Source organism: Xiphophorus couchianus, chromosome 23 (genome assembly GCF_001444195.1).
Source record: "Xiphophorus couchianus chromosome 23, X_couchianus-1.0, whole genome shotgun sequence".
Lineage (NCBI taxonomy): Eukaryota > Metazoa > Chordata > Actinopteri > Cyprinodontiformes > Poeciliidae > Xiphophorus > Xiphophorus couchianus.
In genome coordinates this window covers 25,037,542-25,059,925 of record NC_040250.1, presented here as the reverse complement: position 1 = coordinate 25,059,925, position 22,384 = coordinate 25,037,542, and the positions used below count along the sequence as shown (strand labels likewise).

General features: G+C 42.8%; 1 protein-coding gene across 1 annotated transcript in view; it reads right to left on the bottom strand.

Annotated features, from left to right (window-relative positions):
* The window catches only part of gpc3 (glypican 3), a 161,655-nt gene that overhangs the window by 41,362 nt on the left and 97,909 nt on the right, over positions 1-22,384 (bottom strand). The window contains exons 4-6 of the mRNA XM_028009792.1: positions 13,509-13,648; positions 12,648-12,773; positions 6,429-6,540 (exon numbers count right to left, since the gene is read on the bottom strand). Of these exons, the coding sequence (XP_027865593.1) occupies positions 6,429-6,540; positions 12,648-12,773; positions 13,509-13,648 (378 nt within the window). The remainder of the gene's footprint in view (positions 1-6,428; positions 6,541-12,647; positions 12,774-13,508; positions 13,649-22,384) is intronic.

Below are 22,384 nucleotides of genomic sequence, written 5' to 3'. Positions count from 1 at the left end.
ATCATTTTTTGTTTGATCAGTAACTTCAGCAGACGTTTTACCAAATACTTTTTTACTCTTATTTGAGCAATTTATTGAACGTCTATATTTTATCTTTACTTCAATAAAAATATGTTTAAATCTAACTACTCTTACTTGAATACAGTTTTTGGGTACATTGCCCACCTGTGACACCAACAATGTGAGAAGTGACACATTTCCGTCGCCGCGTTTTCGTACAGCTGTCGTCACGGAGCATTTATGACAGAAAACCCCCCCGAAACAACCAAAACTTGGAGGGAAGTTGATTCTGGCCCCCTCTCGCCCCCGCCTTCAGTGAGTGTGCAGTCCCTGGATTTTTAAAAAGCACAGCCTGACGTGCTGTGGTCTGGGGCTAATTTGAAGTTTAAAAGTGGGTCAGCGCAAGCTGGAAGAACCACTGATTATGCTCAGTGTTTCAACCAAAAGGAAGAATATTGCTCATTCGAACGGAAAGTGTTTGCAGGATGAAGGCGTCTCAGAAGAGCCCTAAAGGCCGGCATGTGGGTGACCCAAGCCCTGAATGCATCGCCCGGCGACAACGCCTCAAAAAAGTGTTTATATCTTTTGAATTCTGTCCACATTTCATCACGTTACAACCACAGATTGTAATGTATTTAATATGACTTTGAATTGTAATGCGCAAGGCGAAGTGTTGTGTCCGTTTGCATGAGGCCTCTTTGTGCAGCAATTTCTTTTTTTTCAAGACCATGCCATGGCAGAAACTTTAAAAAATAATTTTTGCAACTTTGACCGCAACCTTTTGAAAAATAAGTAATTTTAGGCTGCAACAATCACAAAAAATACATCTCAACATCCTGCAGCACACAGTCAGAAATATATTGTCCAGCTCAAACCATAGTCATGTGTTAAAAATGGCCCAGTCAAAGTCCAAGCCAACAATCAGATTAGAATTAGCAAAAAAATTCAAGAATTGGCATAAGAAAAAAAAAAAAATCATACTAATATGCAACGCTAGTGGAAACACACCCCAAAAGAGAATAATTTCTTCCCAATTTACAACAATAATGCCGATAATATTGCTCTCATGCATAGAATTTCAGAAGAGAAAAGTAAATTGAAGTCTGTGGCTGTGAAATGGCAAAAGATGAAAAGTTTTAACGGGTGCAAATAGTTTTGCGGTTCTGCTTGTGCTCTGAACGCAGCCAGACCCAGGAGAGTCCACGAGATCAGCTGGTAAACAGCACCGAGCTGCTCCGCTTTCAGGAACATTACACATTATCTAACTTCTGGCCCGCCTTCATACACTGCGCATAAAAAAAACAACAACAAACAAACAAAAGAAAAACACAGGACATGAAAATAATTATCTGTGCGCTGAGGGCTGCTCTCTCACATCAGATGGTTAATTAGTCTGTTCCCTTTCAGCCGTGCCTCATCCAGAGCCGCTGGTCTTTCAACTGGGCGGGAGGCGGAGGCCTTGTAAAACTGCTTTTAACTAAACAACATCACTTTCCCTGGTGCCCGCCGAGGATGTTTAAAATACGCAAGCCGAGAGCAGACAGGGCCATGAAACACCGAGGACAGTCAATAAACACTTAGCGGCATTAGAACGGTTTCGCCTCGCTGGTGACGAGTGACATCATATTTTCCCTTCGACAGACTCGGTGGCGAATATGAGGGGAAGTTTGCGCAGCTCTGCCGAAGTGAACAACTGCTCTTTCTCTTTTTCTTTTTTTTTTTTTACAAAATCCCCCCATTTCAATGATGGTGGCGGGGAGCTGAGACCCATCGGACCGGGTTCACGTTAAACAGATGTCTGCCTCAGGGTCTCTAAGGGCTCCAGGTGTAAGAAAAAAAACAAAAAAAAGAAGACTGAATCAGCAGGGGCAACTTCTGTTAGTGTGCTGTGTGAAGATCCATCAGGAAACTCAAGGTTTAGGAACCAGTCTGCCACTGGTTCCTTACTAGTGCTGAACAAGCTGAGAACTATGCGATGGCGAGAAAAGCAGTCTCATTAGAAACAGACAGAATTTTTATCCTCTGCAATGTTTACTTTTTTTTTTTACTTTAAATTTCACCTGCAAAAACTTGCATGCAAATTTAGTGACCGAAGCCTAAGAAGTCAGTTTAAAGGGGCAGTATCGTGTATTTTCTAGACACAGGCTCATTTTATAGCCCAATTAAGTAATATGTTGACTTCAGCTGTTATAAAAACGCTGGATGTATCAAATACGGCTGAAAAGAAATTTGGCTTTGTAACTTAACGCCTTAAAATTGGCCCTCTGTTGCTTTAAGGAACTTCTGCTGTTGTTTTGTTTACTTTTGGATGTTTAAGATGTTTTCCAGTCCCAGTGCTAAATGTTCATCAGATTTTAAACTTTATCGATCGTCAAGAATGCGTTCTTGCGTCATCACGCCGTTAAAATAACATTACTTGAAAATGGTCTCAAAACAACAGTATTATCGTTTATCGCAATAACTTCTGGGACAATTTATCGTGCAGTAAATTCTGTTATCGTGACGGGCCTAAGAATAACATCATAACATGACATAAAGCTCAAAAGAGTCGATTTCACACAAACTGCCACTTTAACAGCTTGAACTCTTAGCAGCGCTACATAGCTAGCTAACTGTCACGTGAATTAGGGAGCATAATTTAATTGGCCAAAACCTGCCAACATTACGTGAGGTCCGGTTTTCAACTATGAGTCTACTGTTATGTGCCTAAACGAGCAGAAATCCCCCAGACTGTGTTATCAGATGGTAAAACTAAAACATGCTAGCCTCATTAGATGGCAAAGGACTTGTTGAAGTCATCCTGACAACCTTAAAAAAAAAGATACAGAAAAAGGCAACCTATATGCTGGACTTAATTTGATTCAGGACTGCTGCACAACACAGCAAGGCATGTAAGACCAGCATAATGATGATTGGTTTGTAAAAAAAAAAATAGTTATCTGATTTTTGCAAAAAAGAAAAAAAAACCACAGCTAGAAGCCAAACAGCCTCGCTGCACATAAAATACTCAATCAAGCGCAGCGATTCTTCTGTCAGATGTTCATCCAGTGCACTGAAGTAAAGATCTGATGAGAAGCTGGAGCTGAGGAAGAAACACTGAATTACTTCACTTTAAAGTCATCAGATATGACTGTAAAAGCTCCCATGTGGATATAAAACCTGCAGAAATATCAGGAGGTCATGGAAACACCAATCAGAGCCCCCCATAAATGTCAGCATGCGCCACACGTCACCCCATCGGCACGAGCCAATTAGAGAACAGAACAAGGTTACAGAGGGAGCATTTGATTTGAATGAGTCCATGTGTTTAAGGTATTTTGTGAATGGCTGTAGGAAGTACAGCTCAGCCGTTTTACCAAACTACCTCTGTCTCTCTCTCTCTTTTTCTTTCCCCCTATCAAATCTCCACAGGAGCCAATCAGAAACCTGAGCTTCCTCAGTAAATGTAACGGCTGCAGGGACGACAGCTGGTCCCTGGAAGCGCAGGACGACGATTCCAGCAGAGTGTGTCCAAGGCTTTATGACTAAATGGTGACTGCCTGATTCAATGTTTCAGAGTTTTTTTCTTTTTTGTTTGTTTTTTGCTGTCACTCTCTATTTAAAAATAAAGTTTTATATGTCATGAAAAAGAAAATCAGCAAGGGAAGTAGCATGTCCCACTTTTATGTTCAGTTACAAATGTTCGCAAAACTTGGTAGACATGTCGCTAATGTCGAAAAAACACAATTTCGCAATTGCTTCCATTTAAGGGGTGGTATTATCCTTTTTCCGGCCTCATAGTGCCAATTAATAGCATATACATCAAATATGACTTAGAAGAAAGTTGACTTTGTAATTTAATGATGTGAAATTTGGCCTCTGTCTCTTTAAGAAACTCCTGCTCTTTCAGGAAGTCATCACCCCCTGAGGAGGTGCTTCGTCCTCGAAGGCGGAGATAGGTCCACCCCGACGTTTTGCACAGCTAAATGGTTGCCATAGAGATTAAAGGATTCCTCAAACGTAAATGAAAGAGTCAAAGCAACACGCCAGGTATGTTTTAGATGAGGGAATAGCATTATAACACAACGTAAAGCTCAAAAATGTTAATTTTACATAACACTTCCCTTGTTTTATTCATGTGGTTTTTATCTCTGTATTAATGTACTTTAAAATCAACCTGCTGATGGGACGACAGATGGAAATATCCCACCTGGCTTTAATCTCATACATTTACTTGTAAATGTTTATTAATACATAATGTCCCATTTAAAAAAAAAACAACCTTGAAGATAGTTGGAGATAAAGACATGATAGAAGAAAACCTGGTAGAAGCTGCATAACACTTGAGGTTTTCTCCTTCCAGCAGAAAACCAGAGCTACAGTGGAACAGCTTACAGCAAAGCATATTCATGTTAGAATGGTCCAGTTAAAGTTCAGACCAGCAATTTATTTAGCAAGCTTCAGAAATCTACAATGGTAAACCCATAGAGCTGTAACTGCATCTAAAGATGATTCTGCTAAGCATTGGCTCAAGAATGCTCTATATAAATAGAAAAAAAGCCACTTTTTGTAAGAGTTGTAGAAATAAAGTTGCAAAAACCACTTCTCAATTACGCACTACTTTGTGTTGGTGAGTCGCACTAACTCACAATAAAACTCACTGATGTTTTTGGTGAGAAAGCGTTAAAAAGGCTAAAAAAAAAGTGTGTGATTGCCGTTGCGAGGCACTGCAGCTGTACTTTATTATGAAGCTCTTCTCACAATTTACACCCTGCTCTTGACTTTCCGAAAGGCCCCTCTGACACGACGGCGAGGAACAGGAAGACTTACGGTACTTCAGATGTGCGTCGTATCCGCAGAGCCCTGGGCTGTTTAGCTTGGCTCTACAGTTTGGGAGCTGTTCCTGGTATTAGAGGATGTTTCTCAGGTGGAAGTTTTGAAAACTAGCCTGGGGCTTAAGGGGCCAAAGCCCTTCCAGAGCCAGATCTGCAACAGATATGTACGGAGGCCCGTTTGAAGGTGGCTGGTGAGGGGAGCCTGCCGTATATAAATGGAGTAAAACAGCAAGAGTAAATGAGAAATGAAACACATTGTAATGCTTTCGTTGAGAGTCCCTGGCTGTCAGTCAGAAGGGAGGCGACGGGGTTCCTCAGATCTGGCAAATTAAAGGGGTGGGAGGGAGTGTAATCCATCGAGACGTGGGTCTTCTGCGCTAACAAAGTGCATGCATGTGAAGCTGGAAGAGTGCAGGTGGCCGGCTGGGTGTGTTGACAGCTACAAGTGGCAAGACGCTGGCAGCTCCGGCTGATCTGCAGGATACATCAATCTAAACAGGCGCAGTTTGATCTGGCAGCAATCGCCAGGCTCAAGCGGCGAAATCCAGAGGTTTCCATCAGAGACGAGTAGGGCTGCAACTAACGATTATTTTAGTAATCGATTATTCAACAGATTTTTCCAGTGATTAAGTTGCCAATCAATCTAACAATTAATCGATCTTCTAAAAAATCTGCACCTTATGCAGATTTTTTTTTAACCTCTCCAACGTTTCTTTTAGACAATGTTAGATGTTTATTTGCATCTAACAGATGCAAATCTGTTAGATCTCCAGCTAAATCACTACTCACATCATCATGTGAAAAGTTCAGCTCTTTCTGCCTGACTTGGCGTCAAACAGCGTAGGTCTGAGCAAGCTTCATTATGTTGGTCATTTTTTATATTAACCGATTTATTATAGGACAGAAAAAGGTGTTTAACTCTCCCTCAGTCGTAAGAGACGGGGTCCATTCGAGTTTACCCTGTGTGCGGTCCAGTAGGGTGGGACCGATGCCACCTGCGCTTTCTTTGTGTCGTTTCGGGAACTGACGGTATGACTGAATAGTCATACCATCGCCGTTGTCCCCGCCGTTGTCCGACCGTGACATTTGCCGCGCTCCTCCTTGGCGTCACACTAAGACTACAGTAGTGTTAATTGATTGATTTATTTATTTAAAACAGATTTTGCACTGGGTGAAGCTAAAATTGTTACCTGATTTCTGTGTACAACATATTTACAGACAAAGGGTTTTTTTTCCCCATCTTGAATGCAAAATGTTTGTTTTTTCCTGGCCAGTTTTGGCTCAATTACTGCTATGAGTGTGTTTTTCTTTCAATAATCTGCCTTTTTTGGAGTCTATATCCTCCAGTTAATGATTAATCCATTCCTAAATTAGTTGACAATAACTTCAATAATCGATTAATCGTTCCAGTCCTAGAAAACAGGCCACAAAGCAAATTTGAAAAATGTTGGCGAGTATAGATTTTGACGTAGATGAGCTGAAGTGGAACTCATCTCTTTGTTTCAGGAGAGGAGAGACGCAGAAACACGCCATGTAAAGGAAAGTTCAGAAATTCCTGCTGCCAAAGCACATTTGGTGCAAACAGAAACCGAAGCGCTGGGCCGTTCAGCTCACCTGGTTGATGTGTTTCAGTTTGTCAATGATCTGGCTGATGACCGGCTCCGGCTGCTTGTTGCTCTTAGACTCCGCGGCGGGATGAAGCCGTTTCTGGCTGGGCCCGGCAAACCTGAAAGACAAAAACAAACAAACAAGAAAAAACAATAAGTGTTGCTGAATCTTTCCTCTTTTTTCCTGTAATCTGTGCTTTGCAAAAACCACAGTGTGAGCTGCCATGTCTCCCCAAATACGGTGTTTGTCACCATCTAGTGTCAGGAAAATTGATGACAGGTCTGAGACGTTTCCTTCCAGAAACCTGAAAAGTCCATTTGTAACTGAGCTCTGACTGAACGGAGAGCTGAGCCCTCAGTGGAGAAACATTTCTAAAGTTAGAAACAGTGTTTTCCAGGATTTAATGTCTTAAAATAGATTTTGTGGTAGATAATAATAAAAAACAACAATGGAATCCAAATGGGATTTTCTGGACAAGATTGAACATAAATCTCCACCAGCCTCTGCGCGTAATGGGTCTTAAGCTTCTAATAAGTGGATTTACACACGCAGTTTATGCACATATTTTGTCGAGATGAGACAAAAAAAAATCCTCACACGGTTTCAGTCATTATGCAAAGTAGAGTTGGAGATTAATTTTATGCATATTAACTTGCCACTAAGCGATGCTTTAATCATCCGTGTCGATGCAACGACTTCAGGAGAGATGCGTTTCTGAGCTGCTGCTGCAGCTTGGAGGGTGAATTTAGCTCAAGCAGCCAACAGGCGAGTGCTTACAAGCCTCCATGTGTACCTTAGGAAGCGCTGCTCTGTTGACTGGTTCGTGTGCGTGCGTGTGTGTTAAGAGCAGGAGGAGCTGCTGTGTCTAAAAGGTGTGTCCTCTACCCCCAGACTTTCATGCTGAGACTTTCCTGCACACGTTTGCTGAGTTCAGGCGGTGCCGCGATTAACCCGTTCCCAGCTTTCAGATTAGCTACTGCTTCCAGGTACTACCAGATTTTTCCATCCATCTTCTAACACCCTTGTCCCTAGTGGGTCGGGAGGTGCTGGTGCCTATCTCCAGCCAGCGTTCCGGGCGAGAGGCGGGGTTCCTGGAGAGGTCACCAGTTTTTTTTTCGTTATCACAACAGTGCCAGGAAATATTGTGATAAGATTTTAAGTCCATAGCACTACTTGACAAGACTTTAAAAATTAGCTTTAGTTTGTGTGTTCATCTGTTTCACACTTTATTACTTTATGTTTATCTTCTGTAAAGACCATAGGGTAGTGTGTTAAATTAACAGATATGTTTTTCCAGCATTAACTCAGAGGGTGGAGCCAGGGTTGTGTATTTTCGTCAGCATTGAGCTTTTTAAATCAGGATTACTCCATAGATTTGGAAACAAATGACATTTAAGGCCCTGCAAGGCAACACGTTAAATTTTTTTTTCTTCTTTTATTGCAGATTGCATTGTTTTTGTGATCAAACTTAAACTGAAACACAAATGTGGTTATTTGCAACCTGAACCCAGATCCGGTTGGAGATGAAGTATCATCCTCTGCAGTATATGATTGAAACCTGAATGTCTAACTCAAATCTGGACTCTTTTCTTCTTCTTCAAAGAAACTCAGTAAGCCTCAAAGAGTCTTGAGATAAAAACATATGAAGGCATGTGTGTGTGTGTGTGTGTGTGTGTGTATGTGAGGTCATTCTCTGCTCTCATCTCTGTGACACTGACCTGACTGCTCGCCCTCACACACACACCACTCTCCTGTCTGCGCTCATCACTCTTTCCCTCTATACGCAAAGTCAGACTTTTCATTAAACTCGAATTACGTTCCCCCAGTTATTTATTCTCCTTATTAGCCATGATCTCATCTCCTCTCAGCTCCTAATTATCACATTAATAATGGAAAGATGTGTGATCAATTAGTCAGAGGAGAAAGAGAAAATATGGGTCGAGGAGAGAGGATCTGGGGAGAGGGAGATGGAGTGAGAACGGGGAGCCGAGGCAGGTTAGCGTTTCATGTGATAAATGCCACTCAGATAATTTTACCACAGGATCATTTAACACGCATCGCCGCGTTTCCCCACCCACTCCGTCTCTCTCTCTCTGTTTGTTATCCAATCTCTGTGTTGCCGCCTGCCGAGCTGATCAGATGGGTAAACTCCTGCGATAAACTAATCTAATCACACCCCGATTACCGCACTATTACGCCCAGTCTGACCGGGACCAGCGCCTCCCACACCGGCGCAAACAGACGAGGAGGAAATGGGAGTCCAGGTAATGGAGTGCGGAGTCTGACACGTTCTTATCACCTGATGGATCACGCCTCCACCCGGTCCCAATAAGGGCAGGCAGGCGCGCAGGTCACGGTGCGCTAACACTGCGGCTGCTACTGCCGATGAAAGAGGAAACCAGTTTTATCTGGAAGGGTCGGTAATTGAAACTCAACAGCAGCTTTATTAGTTTTCTGGTTGTTATTAAGGAGCTAATGTGGTCAGCACTGGTTCAGCGGCGACCTCACGCAGAACGGGTTTTGTGTGTGTAGGAGTGTTTCATTGCAAGCAATCAGTGCTCAGCTTTCATGGTCGCATATGGAGGCTCACACTGCAACTGTGTAGAAACGGCGTTATGGAAAATATGTCCAACACTCTACCTTAGCCTCAAACATTTTTACGTGTTTTATTCATAGCTACATTTCTGAAAGCGGTTGTCGACTCCCTTATGTTGGTTTGAATGAGGGTCTAACAAACACATGTTTAAGATTTTTATGACCTTTTTAAGAGAACAATGAATGAAATTTAACACCTGTATCACGGCAGAAATGCACAAGAGAAACAGCCATTACTGCTGTTTTTGCCCTTTTTAAAATTTATCTATAGCTACACAGAATGAATGTAGCGTTGTTGTGGGTTGGCAACATAAAAGAAATAGTAGCAAGGACAAAAGTCATCCAACCAACTGGTGTTAAATTTGCACTTAAAACCATGACAGTCGCAAAAAAGCTAGGTAGCTTTTCTCCTTGTGTTTTCACTGCATGAACCAGAACCAATGCTGCTAATTTAGCTGCTAATATACCTGTCAGTTAATTTATTTATTTAAAATGGGACAATGTACAACACTAAACCACATGAGGAGAAATGTACTGCACCAGGTGATAGATAAAATTGCTAATTTCCACCTTTAGAAGAATTAAATTCAACGAACCGGGTCGGAACCGATTCAAAACCGTTAAAAAGGAAACCCTGACGTTCCATATGGTAACCCAGATGGAAATTAGCTAGCAAGCCTAACCAAAGCTAGTTAGCGAGGGTATTTTAGCACCTGGTTAGCTTCAACCTCCGTGAGTCATAGTAGCAGCTATGATAAATAACTTATTTTAAAGGTTTAGTGATACAAAGATAAACGTACAAGTCTTTCAATGACAAAAGACAAGCATGGAAAAGGAAGAATCCAGCACTGATGTATGGACAGAGTTGCTAAGTGACAAAAGAGGCAGAAACTCTAATCAGCTGTGATAGCAGAGAGACTGGAAATGATCTAAGAAATATAAATTCAAGAAACAGAGCAAAAGAGTATACCAAGAAACTAAACATAAAATGAAATAATATGGCAAAATCTTAGAAACAATATTAAACAGAGAAATGAACTGAATATGGCAAGACCTGTGGAACACAACCCAAACGAGACAATCAAACACAAACAATAACCAAAACCCAAAGAATGTGAAATTAGTACCACAATAGACGAAGACAAGCATAAAAACCACCAATAAGTGGATGAGGACAACATGAACTTAAGATATTTAACACTGATTATTACAAATTCCTAAGAACAAGGTATGTTATTTAAGAAAACTTTACTGAAAACAAATCAAAGTCTCGTGTCGTCTGAAAACGTATTCCTTCCCGTCCTCTGGACACGTAACAAATGGCTTGTGTGTATTTTTTATTTACTTTTTTTTCCCAATTTGGCTGAAATTAGAAAAAGCAAATGTAACAGAAAGTTTTGCTGTGCTAAAGTATAGATAATTAAGAGTTAAATGTTGGTTTATTTTTTAAGCTTAAACATTTGTATTTGTTTTTTTTGTGTTTTTCAATTAACATTACGGCTCCATATTTTAGCTCCTTACTGGAGCTTTTATCACTCCTTGTGATTTTCCAGCATCATTAGATCCAAAGCAGGTAGGGAAGCCGGATTCTGCATCGCATCTCTCTCACGCCTATCGGCGAGGCGCTCTTTGATGTGGAGCAAAGTGTTGCTCCTCTGATCTCGGTTCCAGGTAGGGTGGTAAACACACGCCTGATTAAAAAACAAACAAACAAAAAAGAGGCCTCATTTAGCGCCAAACGCCGCTCCTAAAGCATGTCGGAGGCGTTCAGCAGTCGACCTCTCCGGAGCTCACCCCTTTCCCCTCCCCCCCGCTTCGTCTAAATTTAACAGCGTGAGACAATACGCCCGGTCTGGATTTCTGGAGAAGGTCCTCCAGAGAGAGGGGATAATGAACGACGATCCGGACTAGATTGAAAACGAATCCCGGCTATATTTGCAGGCGGAATGCCCTCGCAGATGACACGGGAGAATTGCTTGCTGCAGGACATTGTAATCTCTCCATCATTTTGTCTCCCTGCCTGCCTCCCTGCCACGCTGCTATCGCGCCGTTCGGTCCAGCTTGTAATCATCCCCTCAGGACAGCTTCGCCCTCCTCTCGCCAAAAACTGATGTCTCCTTCACAGGCTGATGCCAGCTTTATGGAAAGATAAAAGAAGTTTGAGCAAAGATGGGAATTTAATCTTTGGAAGGCGAGAGGAAAAATATTAACCCGCAGGGGACTCCTATCTCAAATTTGTTAAGACTCATAATTAACAAAACAAGCGAGGAAGAAACAGATGTGTGTATTTGCCCAGGCTAAAAGTATGCAATGTGTAACAGTTTTTTTGTTTTTTTTTTCACATATCTGTTAATCATTTTGCTGTGACAGTGTAATCTAAGACCAATAATCTGTGTAAAAGTCGAGATCATTTGTCGTTTCCCAGTGCTACCACAGAAACAGCTCAGTCAGAAACAACCAATCAGAGTCAAGACGAGGGTCTTAGCGCTGTCAATCAAGCTTATGTGAGCATGGCTCAGAACCTTCCCTTTCGCTCTCTGCTAAGCTGCTGTCCCGACAGCAGAACCTGTTACTAATGCTAAGGCTAGTTAGCATAGTGATGGATAAACAATTTTCCTGTAACAGTAAGTTGTTTCTCTGCCATTAACACATTTAGCAGCGTGTACAAAAGGTTGATAGACAGCGCTAAGACTAGGGTTGCTGACTGTCCCGAATTTTTAGTCAAGTTGAAGTGTGCCATACGGTATGCTCTTTCAACCGTATTTTTATTGCCATCTGTAATTTGTATTTACAAACACTAGATGGCACTCCTCCTCTTACTCAACATGACCTGCATAAAAAAAGTAATGTGGAAGTAGAAGGCGAGTCTCTGGAGGAGAACAGGAACACTTAAATATTCTTGCATGGGCAGATGTAACTCCAATGTTGGGGAAATAAGAAATACTGCGGGATGACATAACGGACGAACTTGAACTGTATTTTGGAGGTGCTGAGTTGGCAACTTAGCTAAGCCCCTCCTCTTGCCTATGATTGGTTGATTTTGATCGAGAGCTGTGCATTTGTTTTGAGCTTATCATAGTAGCTCAGGGAGAAGGTGGAGGATCTAGATTTTTCTTCCATAGATTATCTGTCTCACACCATACCGTCACAGCATGGTGACAGTTTTAATATGTAAAAAACTGATTTAATAAATAAATAAAAGTTACATTGTGCCGCTTTAATGGGAAAAAGTGTGCAACTGGAGCCACACAACAGGGAGCGAGTGAAAAAGCGCTCAAAGCAACCATAGTTCTGCAGGGTGCAGGAGATGTGCTGGAGGCGGGAGGCAGAACAACGGAAACAGCAGTTAACTGCGCGAGGAGAAGGGGACAGCACGCCTGACATTTATAACATCCCATAGAGCCAAAGTCAAGATTTACACTCACACTCAGCTGGAGGAGAAGGAGAGAGGAGGAGGAAGCCCTTCAGCTCGGGGAAAACTTACCCTTCAAGTCACCTACGCGCTCCGAGACGTGAAATCAACCCGCCGGATCGAGGATCTGCTCGTGAGCCGATACGCTTTAAAAGCACCGGGCTCCGTGGATTTCCCAGCAGATGCGCTCAGAAATAAATGCCATTATTAATCCGTACCTGTCTGTCATCTCCTGTCCGTTCCAGCAGAGGGAGTTGTTCGCCGCGGCGAGCTCCCGACTGCACAGCGCCTCCCCGAGGCCGCTGTAGAAGGAGCTGAAGCTTTTCAGGTTGGTGATGAACTCCCTGAGGTGAAACGGAGAGAGAGACACAGAATAAAACTATCACAGAGATAAAGAGAGAGAATTCAGCTTAATAAGACTGAGAGCAAGTTGATTAGATCCACCCCGACGCCCCCCCATGAGACGCAGAGATTAAAAGGGGCCAGAATAGGCGGCTGTCTCTGCTCCTTAATTGACATTAATCTGACCATTTGGAGACTGAAGCCTGCAGTCCTGCTGGGCAATTACGGCGCTCAGCTGGGGTCTCGAGTGGAGAGAGAAAGAGTGTTACAAGGAACCTGGTGAGACTGTGAGGAGCCTCTTTGCATTTTACATTAGAGATCAAAAAACAGCAGGGCATCACTGGGAATTTAAAAGACAACGATACATGGTTTTAAAGATTTCTATTTAGAAATCTCTGCTTTCCTGAATCTTAAGAGTGTGGCATGCTTTTATTTTCAGCCATTACTCTGATCCCCCAACATCAGCAAATCCATCTGTGTAAATTATTTTCTTGTTGAAAGAGCCACAAGAAGCCAAACTTTCATTAAACTTTGACAAAAATATAAAACACTACAAAATGGACAAATTCTTCCAACCAATTGAAGTATATGAAATTATTAGATTTTTAGCAAATTTGTTCAGAGCACAACCAGAAAATTCATCTTAAAGTTATTTGGTGCCCCGCCCCTTTCTTCTAACGCCACCCTGGGCAACTGCCCGCATCAAAACCCGTCCCTGTTTCCAGTGATTTCCTCACCTGCGGAGTCCAGCCAGCGTCTCATCGGAGTCTGAGGGCTGAGCGTCCCGGGTCGCATATACAGCAGGAGGCTGATGGAGAGGAGGGGCCTCTACAGAGCGGGAGGCTCGCTTCGTAGCGTGTCCACACATGCCGCTCACCTGCAGAGCAGAGAGGAGGAGAAACCGACACTGAGTGAACGAATTAACTTCCCTCTTCCCCCTCCAGCTTCAACCTGTTTATTTCATCTCCTATAAGAAGGGATGCTTTAGAAAACAAGAACCTGTCAGCAGCCAAACCGGCGGCACTTCTTCTTTTTTCCCCCACTGAGCCCCTCTGCAAATTGTCATCTGTTTTCTGTGTGTTTATTTTTGGTAAGGATGAAAGCAGTGGGGGTGAAGATGTGGGGGGCTAAGGGGAGCATTGGATTTGCATAACAAACAATTCACTGGATCCTCTGCCAGCCGCCTTGTTCAAATTTGTAATCATAACTCTCCCCGCCAAAAAAAAAACACGAGCAGGAAACCGAGGCCTCCGGTTCGTCCTGTCTGTCCGCGCGCCGTGGCTGCCATTGTGTCGTCCATGTGGGATGACATTACAATAACAAATAAGGAGTCCCTCTCTGTCTCCCGGAGATAATGGAGCTGGCACATTCTTTTCAGGTGTAATAAAAATGCAAATGGCTGCTAATGTTTAGCTTGTGATTTAATGATTTGGCGGATCCTTAATTTCCCCCGGGGATGCCGGCCCAGGCTTAATTCTGCCATGTAATGTTAACAGCTAATTGTGCCCGGCTTCCCTTAAAGCGAGCTGCCTGGAGAGACTGCAGCTGAATACCAATGGGTCCGGACGGAGCAGCACCGTAACTCTTCATTTGGTTGTAGCAAAGGGCCACAAGCTCTCTCACACACACACAAAATCATGTTTTAATGACTTGTGGGGACTTTACATTGATTTCCATTCATTTTCAACAGCGCAACTCTTACCCTAACACTAACCATCACATACCAAACCCCCTAACCCAAAAACAGCATTTCCCCTCATGAGGGGAACCCACATTGTAGACAGAGATAGGTCCCCACAAGGATATAAAAACAAGGATATCTCTCTCTCACACACATACACACACACAAACGTATGGACATGGTCGTGCGCGAAGACATACATGTTTTACAGCTTAAACAAAAGTCCTTTCATCTATTATTCACTTGAATAATTCACCTGAACCCATTAACATGACACAGTGCTACATCATACACACTCACACACACACGCAAGCAAACACACACGTTACTTAAGCATTTATATTCAACAAATGCTGACAAGCGAAAGTGCTTATTGTCAAGAACACAGATTTATCAGGGTTAATCTATTCAGAGCTGCAACAGCACACACACACACTCCACCCTAACAAACATCAGGTCATCACCATGGCGACTTCCCTTCACCTCAGAGCTGACATCTAACCATAACGAGGAACACTGAATGCAGTTTAAGTCCCGTTCGGATGGAGCCGCGGTGCCTGTGAGGCCGACTTGTCCTGACAACATCCGGGTTTACGCCGAGAGAGAAATGACAGAAATGAGTGGATTGTGCGGAGATACTGTACATGCAGTATGTTGCCAGGAGTATTACAATATCACTCCATATCGGTGAATCTCAGTGTTACAATCACTTGGATGTTTGAAAATCGAGCAGCTACACGTTCAAACCGCTTCTGCAGACATCGGTGACTGTCTGCAAAGGTTAGAGTGACAGAACAGGACTGGGCAAAATTCAATAAAATCTTGCATGTTAAAGTTTATTGTTGAGCAGATTAAAAAATTGCACACTACATTTATTTATACAGTTTTATTAATCCATCCATTTTCTAACACCCTTGTCTCTAGTGGGGTCAGGACAGGTGCTGGTGTCTATCTCCAGCTAACGTTCCGGGTGAGAGGCTGGGATCACCCTGGACAGGTCGCCAGTCTGTCGCAGGGCAACACAGAGACAGACAGGACAGAAACCATGCACACACACATTCACACCTAGGGAGAATTTAGAGAGATCAATTAACCTGACAGTCATGTTTTTGGGGTTTGCTCTAGAGCAGGGGTCTCAAACTCCAGTCCTCGAGGGCTGTAGACCTGCAGTTTTTAGATGTGCCACAGGTACAAAACACTGGAATGACATGACTTAATGACCTCCTCCTTGTGTAGATCAGTTCTCCAGAGCCTTAATGACCTAATTATTCTGTTCAGGTGTGGTGCAGCAGAGGCACATCTAAAAGTTGCAGGACTGCAGCCCTCGAGGACTGGAGTTTGAGACCCCTGCTCTAGAGTGACGCATCACGTCTCCAATGAACAAGTCTGGGTTTGGCAGCTGCTAACAGAAGACTACTTTCCTGACTGCAAGAGTAAAGTTTGGTGGAGGGATATTCAGGTGTGGTGTTGTTGCCCCCTTAGTTCTGGTGACAGGATGTCTTGATGCAGCAGCAAACGCGCTCATATATTTTGGTTCGTTTCATACTCCCAACTTTGGGAGCGGCTCTCTGTAGTTGCTACATGACTCAACCTGACCTCAACCTGACAGAGTACCTCTGGGATGAATTAGAGCAGACACGGCGAGCTAGGGCTTCTTTCCCAATGCTCTCCTGGAAAATCAGTCAAATATTCCCATAAACATGGCTTCAGAGTTCACGGACAGCCTTCCTAGGACAGCAGAAGCTGTTGTAGCCACAAAGGATATTGGGCCAACTTGAAGCCTTGTGCATTATGTGTTTTCCAGGCACATAAAGCCATTTTATAGCACAATCAAGTAGCTATGTTACCTCCAGTTGTCATAAAAATGTTCTATATATATCAATTATGATTTAAAAGACATTTTGCTACTAATCACCTTTAAATTGGGCCTCCGTCTCTTTAAAAAGTTCCTGCTCTTTTTGAAGTTCTGCCTTCAGGAAGTCATGACAATATGGCTCCTCTATTAACCTTTTAACAAAGTTTTTACTAGTGTTGCACTGAGAAGTAGCTCCTATGATGAGCTCAGCTGATGCTCTGTTCCACCAGGTGTTTGCTAATTGCTGCTGGCTAGCCTGAAGGAACTGAATGGGACTCCGTCTCTGTGAGACAGAACTTTGGTAGCTCAGAGGAGAAGCTTCGTCCTTGAAGGCGGGGCTAGGTCCGCCCAGGTGTTTTGCACAGCTTAATGGTTGCCATGGAGATTAAAGGATTTCTCAAACATGCACGAAAGAATCAAAACAACACTCCAGGTTTGTTTTCATGAGGGAATAACATTATAACATGGTGTAAAGCTAAAAGAAATCAACACCACATGATACTGCCACTTTAAGAATGGGATGCCATCAAAGTTCACGTGAATGTTTCTTAATGCTTAAGGCAATGTAGTTTGTCGAGACTTGAACTCAGATCCGAGTACAATTTGCTGTGACACAAAGTAAACAGGTGTTCATATGTATTTGTAAAATATTTTGTCTTTTTTCTCCTTTATTTTGTAATGCGTTGTTGTTGCTCACAACCAGTCTTAGATGTAACAACATCTCCAGTGACTTTGTATATCCGCCTGACTCTACCAATCACTCAATCTGCAGACGCCTACAGCGATGCTGGTGATTTGCTCCCAGATCTCACTCACAACTCCTCGACCCAAACACTCGCTGGTGCTGCTGGAGAGGCTACTAGCTTCCAAACTTCCACGACAAACATAATAAGCAGTTTAAATATTATCTGAAAGCATTTCTCTGAACCATCTGAATGATCTGCCCTAGTTCAGTGTTGGCGTTCAGAGTGCAAGAGGGTCATAAAAAAACTATAACAACTTATTTCCTTACTGATTCACAGCATTAATGTCCTAAGCTAAAATACATCTGCCTCGATGTTCCATCTACATAAAAAAATATGTTAATAATTAAAAAAGAAATAGCCGTGATTGCTTTACTGTGCAGCTCAGACAGCTCAATCACTTGTCATTCAGTCTGAGATTAGAGAAAATCAGACAAGATTGATGAGGAAAGGAGTGTTGGAAAAATGCTAATTATACATTTATGCTCATCAAACAATGCAGTGACAATATATAAGATGATCCTGCTACCGAAAAGCAAAGAAACTTCATTCACTTACCTGTAAAGCATGAGGGACAATATTAGAAGTAATGACATCATGTCTCTGATTTAAGCTAAATAATCACTCCTTTAGAGCAAACCAAACTATTCTTATACGTCAGGCTTATCTAAATAACAAATCCCAATTTAACTACAGACCCACAATTTATCAGTATTAACATCAGTATCGATATCATTTTTTTAACATATTGATATTGGTCTGACAAAGTCGATATTAAAACGGATATTTATTTCCATCTTGTTGCCGTTTGTTTCTGGAGTGGAGGAGGTTGGTCATGTGACAGTGATACTTGTGCAGCGAAGGATTGTGGGTAGTTTAACTGAAGAAGACAAGTAGTGGTGACGTCACTGGTTTGGTCGTTCTTTTCAAGATGTCAAAAGGGCAGCAAAATATAAGCAATGTATTGGTAAATATCGGTTATCGGTACCGCCAACCTCTGCTGTTCCATGCATTAAATAAAACCGACATCTCTGATCACCAACAATCTAAACAGCGTCCATGGAGAAAATACCAACAACACTCTAAGGTGCCTCTCTGTCCGTTTCTCTGCCAGCTCATTTCCTCCCCTCACATCTTCCTCTCATGTAACTCTTTCATCCTTGCGGGGCCCGCAGCGAGCGCCGCCGCTCCCGCAGGCCATGATTAATGCGATCGGAGCTGCACTCGCCTTTTTGTTTACGCATTCCCGGGAAGCCGGAGGGGACTTGTGACACGAGCAGGGGAGGGCCCAGAGGGAAGCGGGGACTGATTCAGCACACAGACTCTGCCCTGCCCGATTGTTTTCAGATTCTTCCAGGAAGGGGGGAGGCTCATTAGCCAAGCATGAGCATCACCCAGGCCTGGACCGACACAACCAACAGGAGAGTCTGCCGATAAAGCCTGGCTCAGCGGGGAGAAGCGGAAAATGTCTGCGCGCCTCCGTCCGTCCCAAGCAGTCCACCTCGCCGACACACACATGTTCTGCTGAGCGTCTGCTCCTCAGCGTCTGTGTGGCACTTTACTCGTGCAAACATGTCGTAAAGATTATCTCTAAACAAATCAATGGGAATGCCCATGGGCCAGGAACAAATTTATGATGAGGCTTTTACATTGTCCTTGATCATGAGGATTTACAGCAACTACAAAAAGAGAAAAGAGACTCCGTCCATTGGTGAAGCTGGAGAATATCCGATGAGGACCCAGTCAGTCCTCCTCCACCTCCTCCCTCTTCTTCTTCTGCTTCCAAATGGACTCTCGTCACCAGCGGTAAAACTGACAACTGGTGAAATCCATGTGTTATTTCCACTGAAGACCTTTCAAAGTCTCAAATGAAGAGAAAAGGATGGGGGGGGAATAGCCTTAAAGTGAGTAAAAAGTCAAACGATATCCAGCTGTCACAGTTATCTCCAGAGAAAAAGAGCTCTGGCTGTGTTGAAAGTGAAATATTGTCTTCCACTGCTTCATACTGATAAACAAAAGAAAGAAAAGAAGTTGCACTGTAAAGAAAAAGTTTCATTTAAAATCTTCCCAACTCCAAACTCTAATTTAAAAGTGGGTCTCTGTTAGGCAATTACTATTAACTATTTCCTCTCAATAGGAATCACACTGTAAGGATATTAGAGTCAGATGCTAGCTAGCATTAGCTTTCACTTGGTTGATATCAAGGTGCACCGAGGTCTCCAGTTATTCTAGTTTTACATTCTGGGGGGAAAAAATCTAGTCTCATCAAAGTTGTGGAGCATATAGTAACACGGTTCTGCACCTCCGCCCAAACAAATCCAGTCTAACCCGGAACAAACCTATAGACATCATCTCCAAATCCAAGCCCGAAGTAAACCTGACATATTTATACTGTATTTAATAATATTTTACTGCTTTTGTTTTTAGACCACAAGTTACACAGCTGTGTAACTTCTGCCGTTTTTAGCGTTTGTTTAACGTCTTCCTGCTCCATTTAGTCGCTTCTTGTAACAGCAGAGTGAGTCAGGTGCAAATCGTCTGGGATGTGTGACTGATAGGAGCTGCGTGCACATTGTGCTGTGCGCTGCGGTTTTACAGCCCAATTAACTTCTGCACCTTAATGTCTTCATGTCCTCAACAGGGTAAACTAACTACTCTATTTAGACTACAACAAGCAGATCGTCACAACTTTATATCATACATTCTTGTTTGGTTTTCTCTCTGTTGGATGGACTAAAAACTTATTAAACTCGCCACTGAAGCCCGACACCGACCTGACCATCAAGCACGTCGTTTTTCAGGAATTTCAGGTCGGGTTCGGTTCGGGGCATAAATCTAAACTCTCTAAGGATCGGCCTCTGCTGCTCCAACACAAAGAGCTGAAGAGTCGCCCACGCTTCCGCAGGAAGGGGTTTATGGTGAGAGCAAAAAGTCCAGCCTGGCCACTGGCCGCTGCTGGCTGCGAGGCGTTATAAAACGCTGCCATCCTCGGTGCCGAGGCAGTGGTCTACATAGAAGGTGCGAGAACCGAGGAGAGAGGAGTTGTATAATCAGAGCGACTTCCAGGAGGAGCGATCGTCAGACTCACATCCGAGAAAAGGGCAAACGCAGTACCACCTCAGAGTGGAGCACATTTCTCTCCAAAGAACCCGAGGAGTGTTTTCCACTTCATGACTGTTCCTGAGTTCATTCTTTGTCTGGTTATTTTTGGACAAGGTCTAGGCACAAATGCAATCAGGACATTGGCAGGCTGCACGACAGAGTTTCACTTCAGGAAACTGAAAGAAAATATACGGCTACTAGCAGCCAGTTCCCGTAGCCGTGTGTCACGTTAGCCAACTACTGTATCGTTGTCTCATGTTTGTCAAATGTTGTAACATTTAAGAGATTTCCACCCCATGATTAGCAAAAGGTGAACACACACAGTACTCTATTTTAAGATATTCTTTTTGAAAATAGCTGAGCTACACACAGGACGCCCGTGGTAACTCCGGAGGAGCCCCCGGGTACAAAATCCCTCAAGCTAAAGTCTTTCTGAAGGAGAATTAAACACAGTGCAGGGATGTAAGCGCTTGTGTTGTGCGTACTGCACACAAACTCGACGAAAAGACCCATCGAAGGGACACGGAGCACGACATTGATTTACACAAGCACAATTGCAGCTAATGCTGTGATCAATATTTTCAAGCAAATTTAGAACAACGAACAGCTGAACGGTGTTGAGAGAAGTTACACTAACGTGGGAGACGTGCTCTGTGTTTTAGAAACAATGTGAAAATGCTGGCTGGACGTATAAAGAGAGGGTTGCGTTGTGCTATGGAGGTATTTAGGCAACTACTCAAGACGTAGACCAGGAAGGTAACGTCTGTGTGTCCTGATCTTAGTCCTATCGAAAATATGTAGCAAGATGGCCCACAAACCTGACCCAAAACACACACCTTCAAAGGAAATCCAGCTAAATACTAATAAAATTCAAATGTATAATTTGGAGAAAAGTAATAAAAGTCTTGTTATTCTGGAAATTGAGCAAATAAAAATCGTTTTTCGTCATCCCAATTTACCTAAAACGTGAAAAGCTTGGTCGGATTTCACGTCAGAAAGTGAGAAAAATGACTGTCTTTTTTATACCTTGTACGTAAACGTCTGGTTTTGAACAATATCACAGTGAATAGTGAGTGAAATTCTGCACCGAGCAAAAAAATCTGTTAAAAATGGCTTTAAAACGCACAAAGTTTCAAGCTTAATCACGTTTCCAGCGTTCAAACCGGCGATCAGAAGTTAATAAGCTTAATGGCTGAATTGATGTTCATTAACTTTTAAGCATTTTGCCATTGTTTCTAGAGCAACATCTATAAAACTAATTGGTTTTTGATGAGTCCTTCTTTTTTTCCCTTCCTGTTTGTGTTTTTGCGGCTGGAGGGCCGATTATTCATCTATTATCAGACGAGCAAACTGTTTGTTTGTCAACATCAAGCGAACCACTTAGCTTTCGATTATTGTCAACAAAACAACAAACAGTTCCTTGGGGGAGTTTCGAACAGCATGGCCCGCCTTCTGAAAAACTGGGTTAAACATGACTTCATTGTGTATGAACAATGAAAACACACTTGACTTGACGAATAATAACTTTGATGATATTTTGCAGCTCCGGCGGTGTTTACATTTCAGGGCCGAGTCTGGCTCCTGCCACGTTAGAGCTGAGTAATCAGAAAATAAAAACGCATTGCATGATTAATTGGTGCTCTTGCTCAGTCTTTGAAGCAACAAGTTGGATGTAATTTAAGCTCCTTGAGAGCAAAGGTAAAAGGAAAAAAGATATATACATGTATATTGCTGATTGAAAGTGCATTATTGAGAGAGAAACTCCAGGAGGTATTTGATATTTAACTTAGAAAAAAATGTTGTAAGTATTCTTTCACCTTTGAACTTTTTTTTTCTTTTGTATTTTGCAACCACAAAGTTCACACAGCACAGGAGTCGAGAACGTTAAAGCAGGGTTAGGTTATGAAACAACAGCCCAACCAACCTGTGAGAATCTTAATGAGCATTGTTCAGTCCTATCAACTGAAAAGTGCGGCAAACACGTAAATCTATCGAGATGTGAAGGGACAGGCCTGGCAGGGAGACGACAAATCAGAGAAGCAGACTAGAGGTCAGCCATTAGCCTAAGAGTGTAAGTCACTCCGCCAGAGCCACAAGAAAACGGTTGACTATTCAGATCAGAGCATGTGCTAGAAAGGCCCAGTCAAAGTCCAAATCTAAATCCAATTAAGAATCTTGAATATTGATCTTGGCTAAAATATTTGACGGGGTGTGCGTAAGACGGACATGACA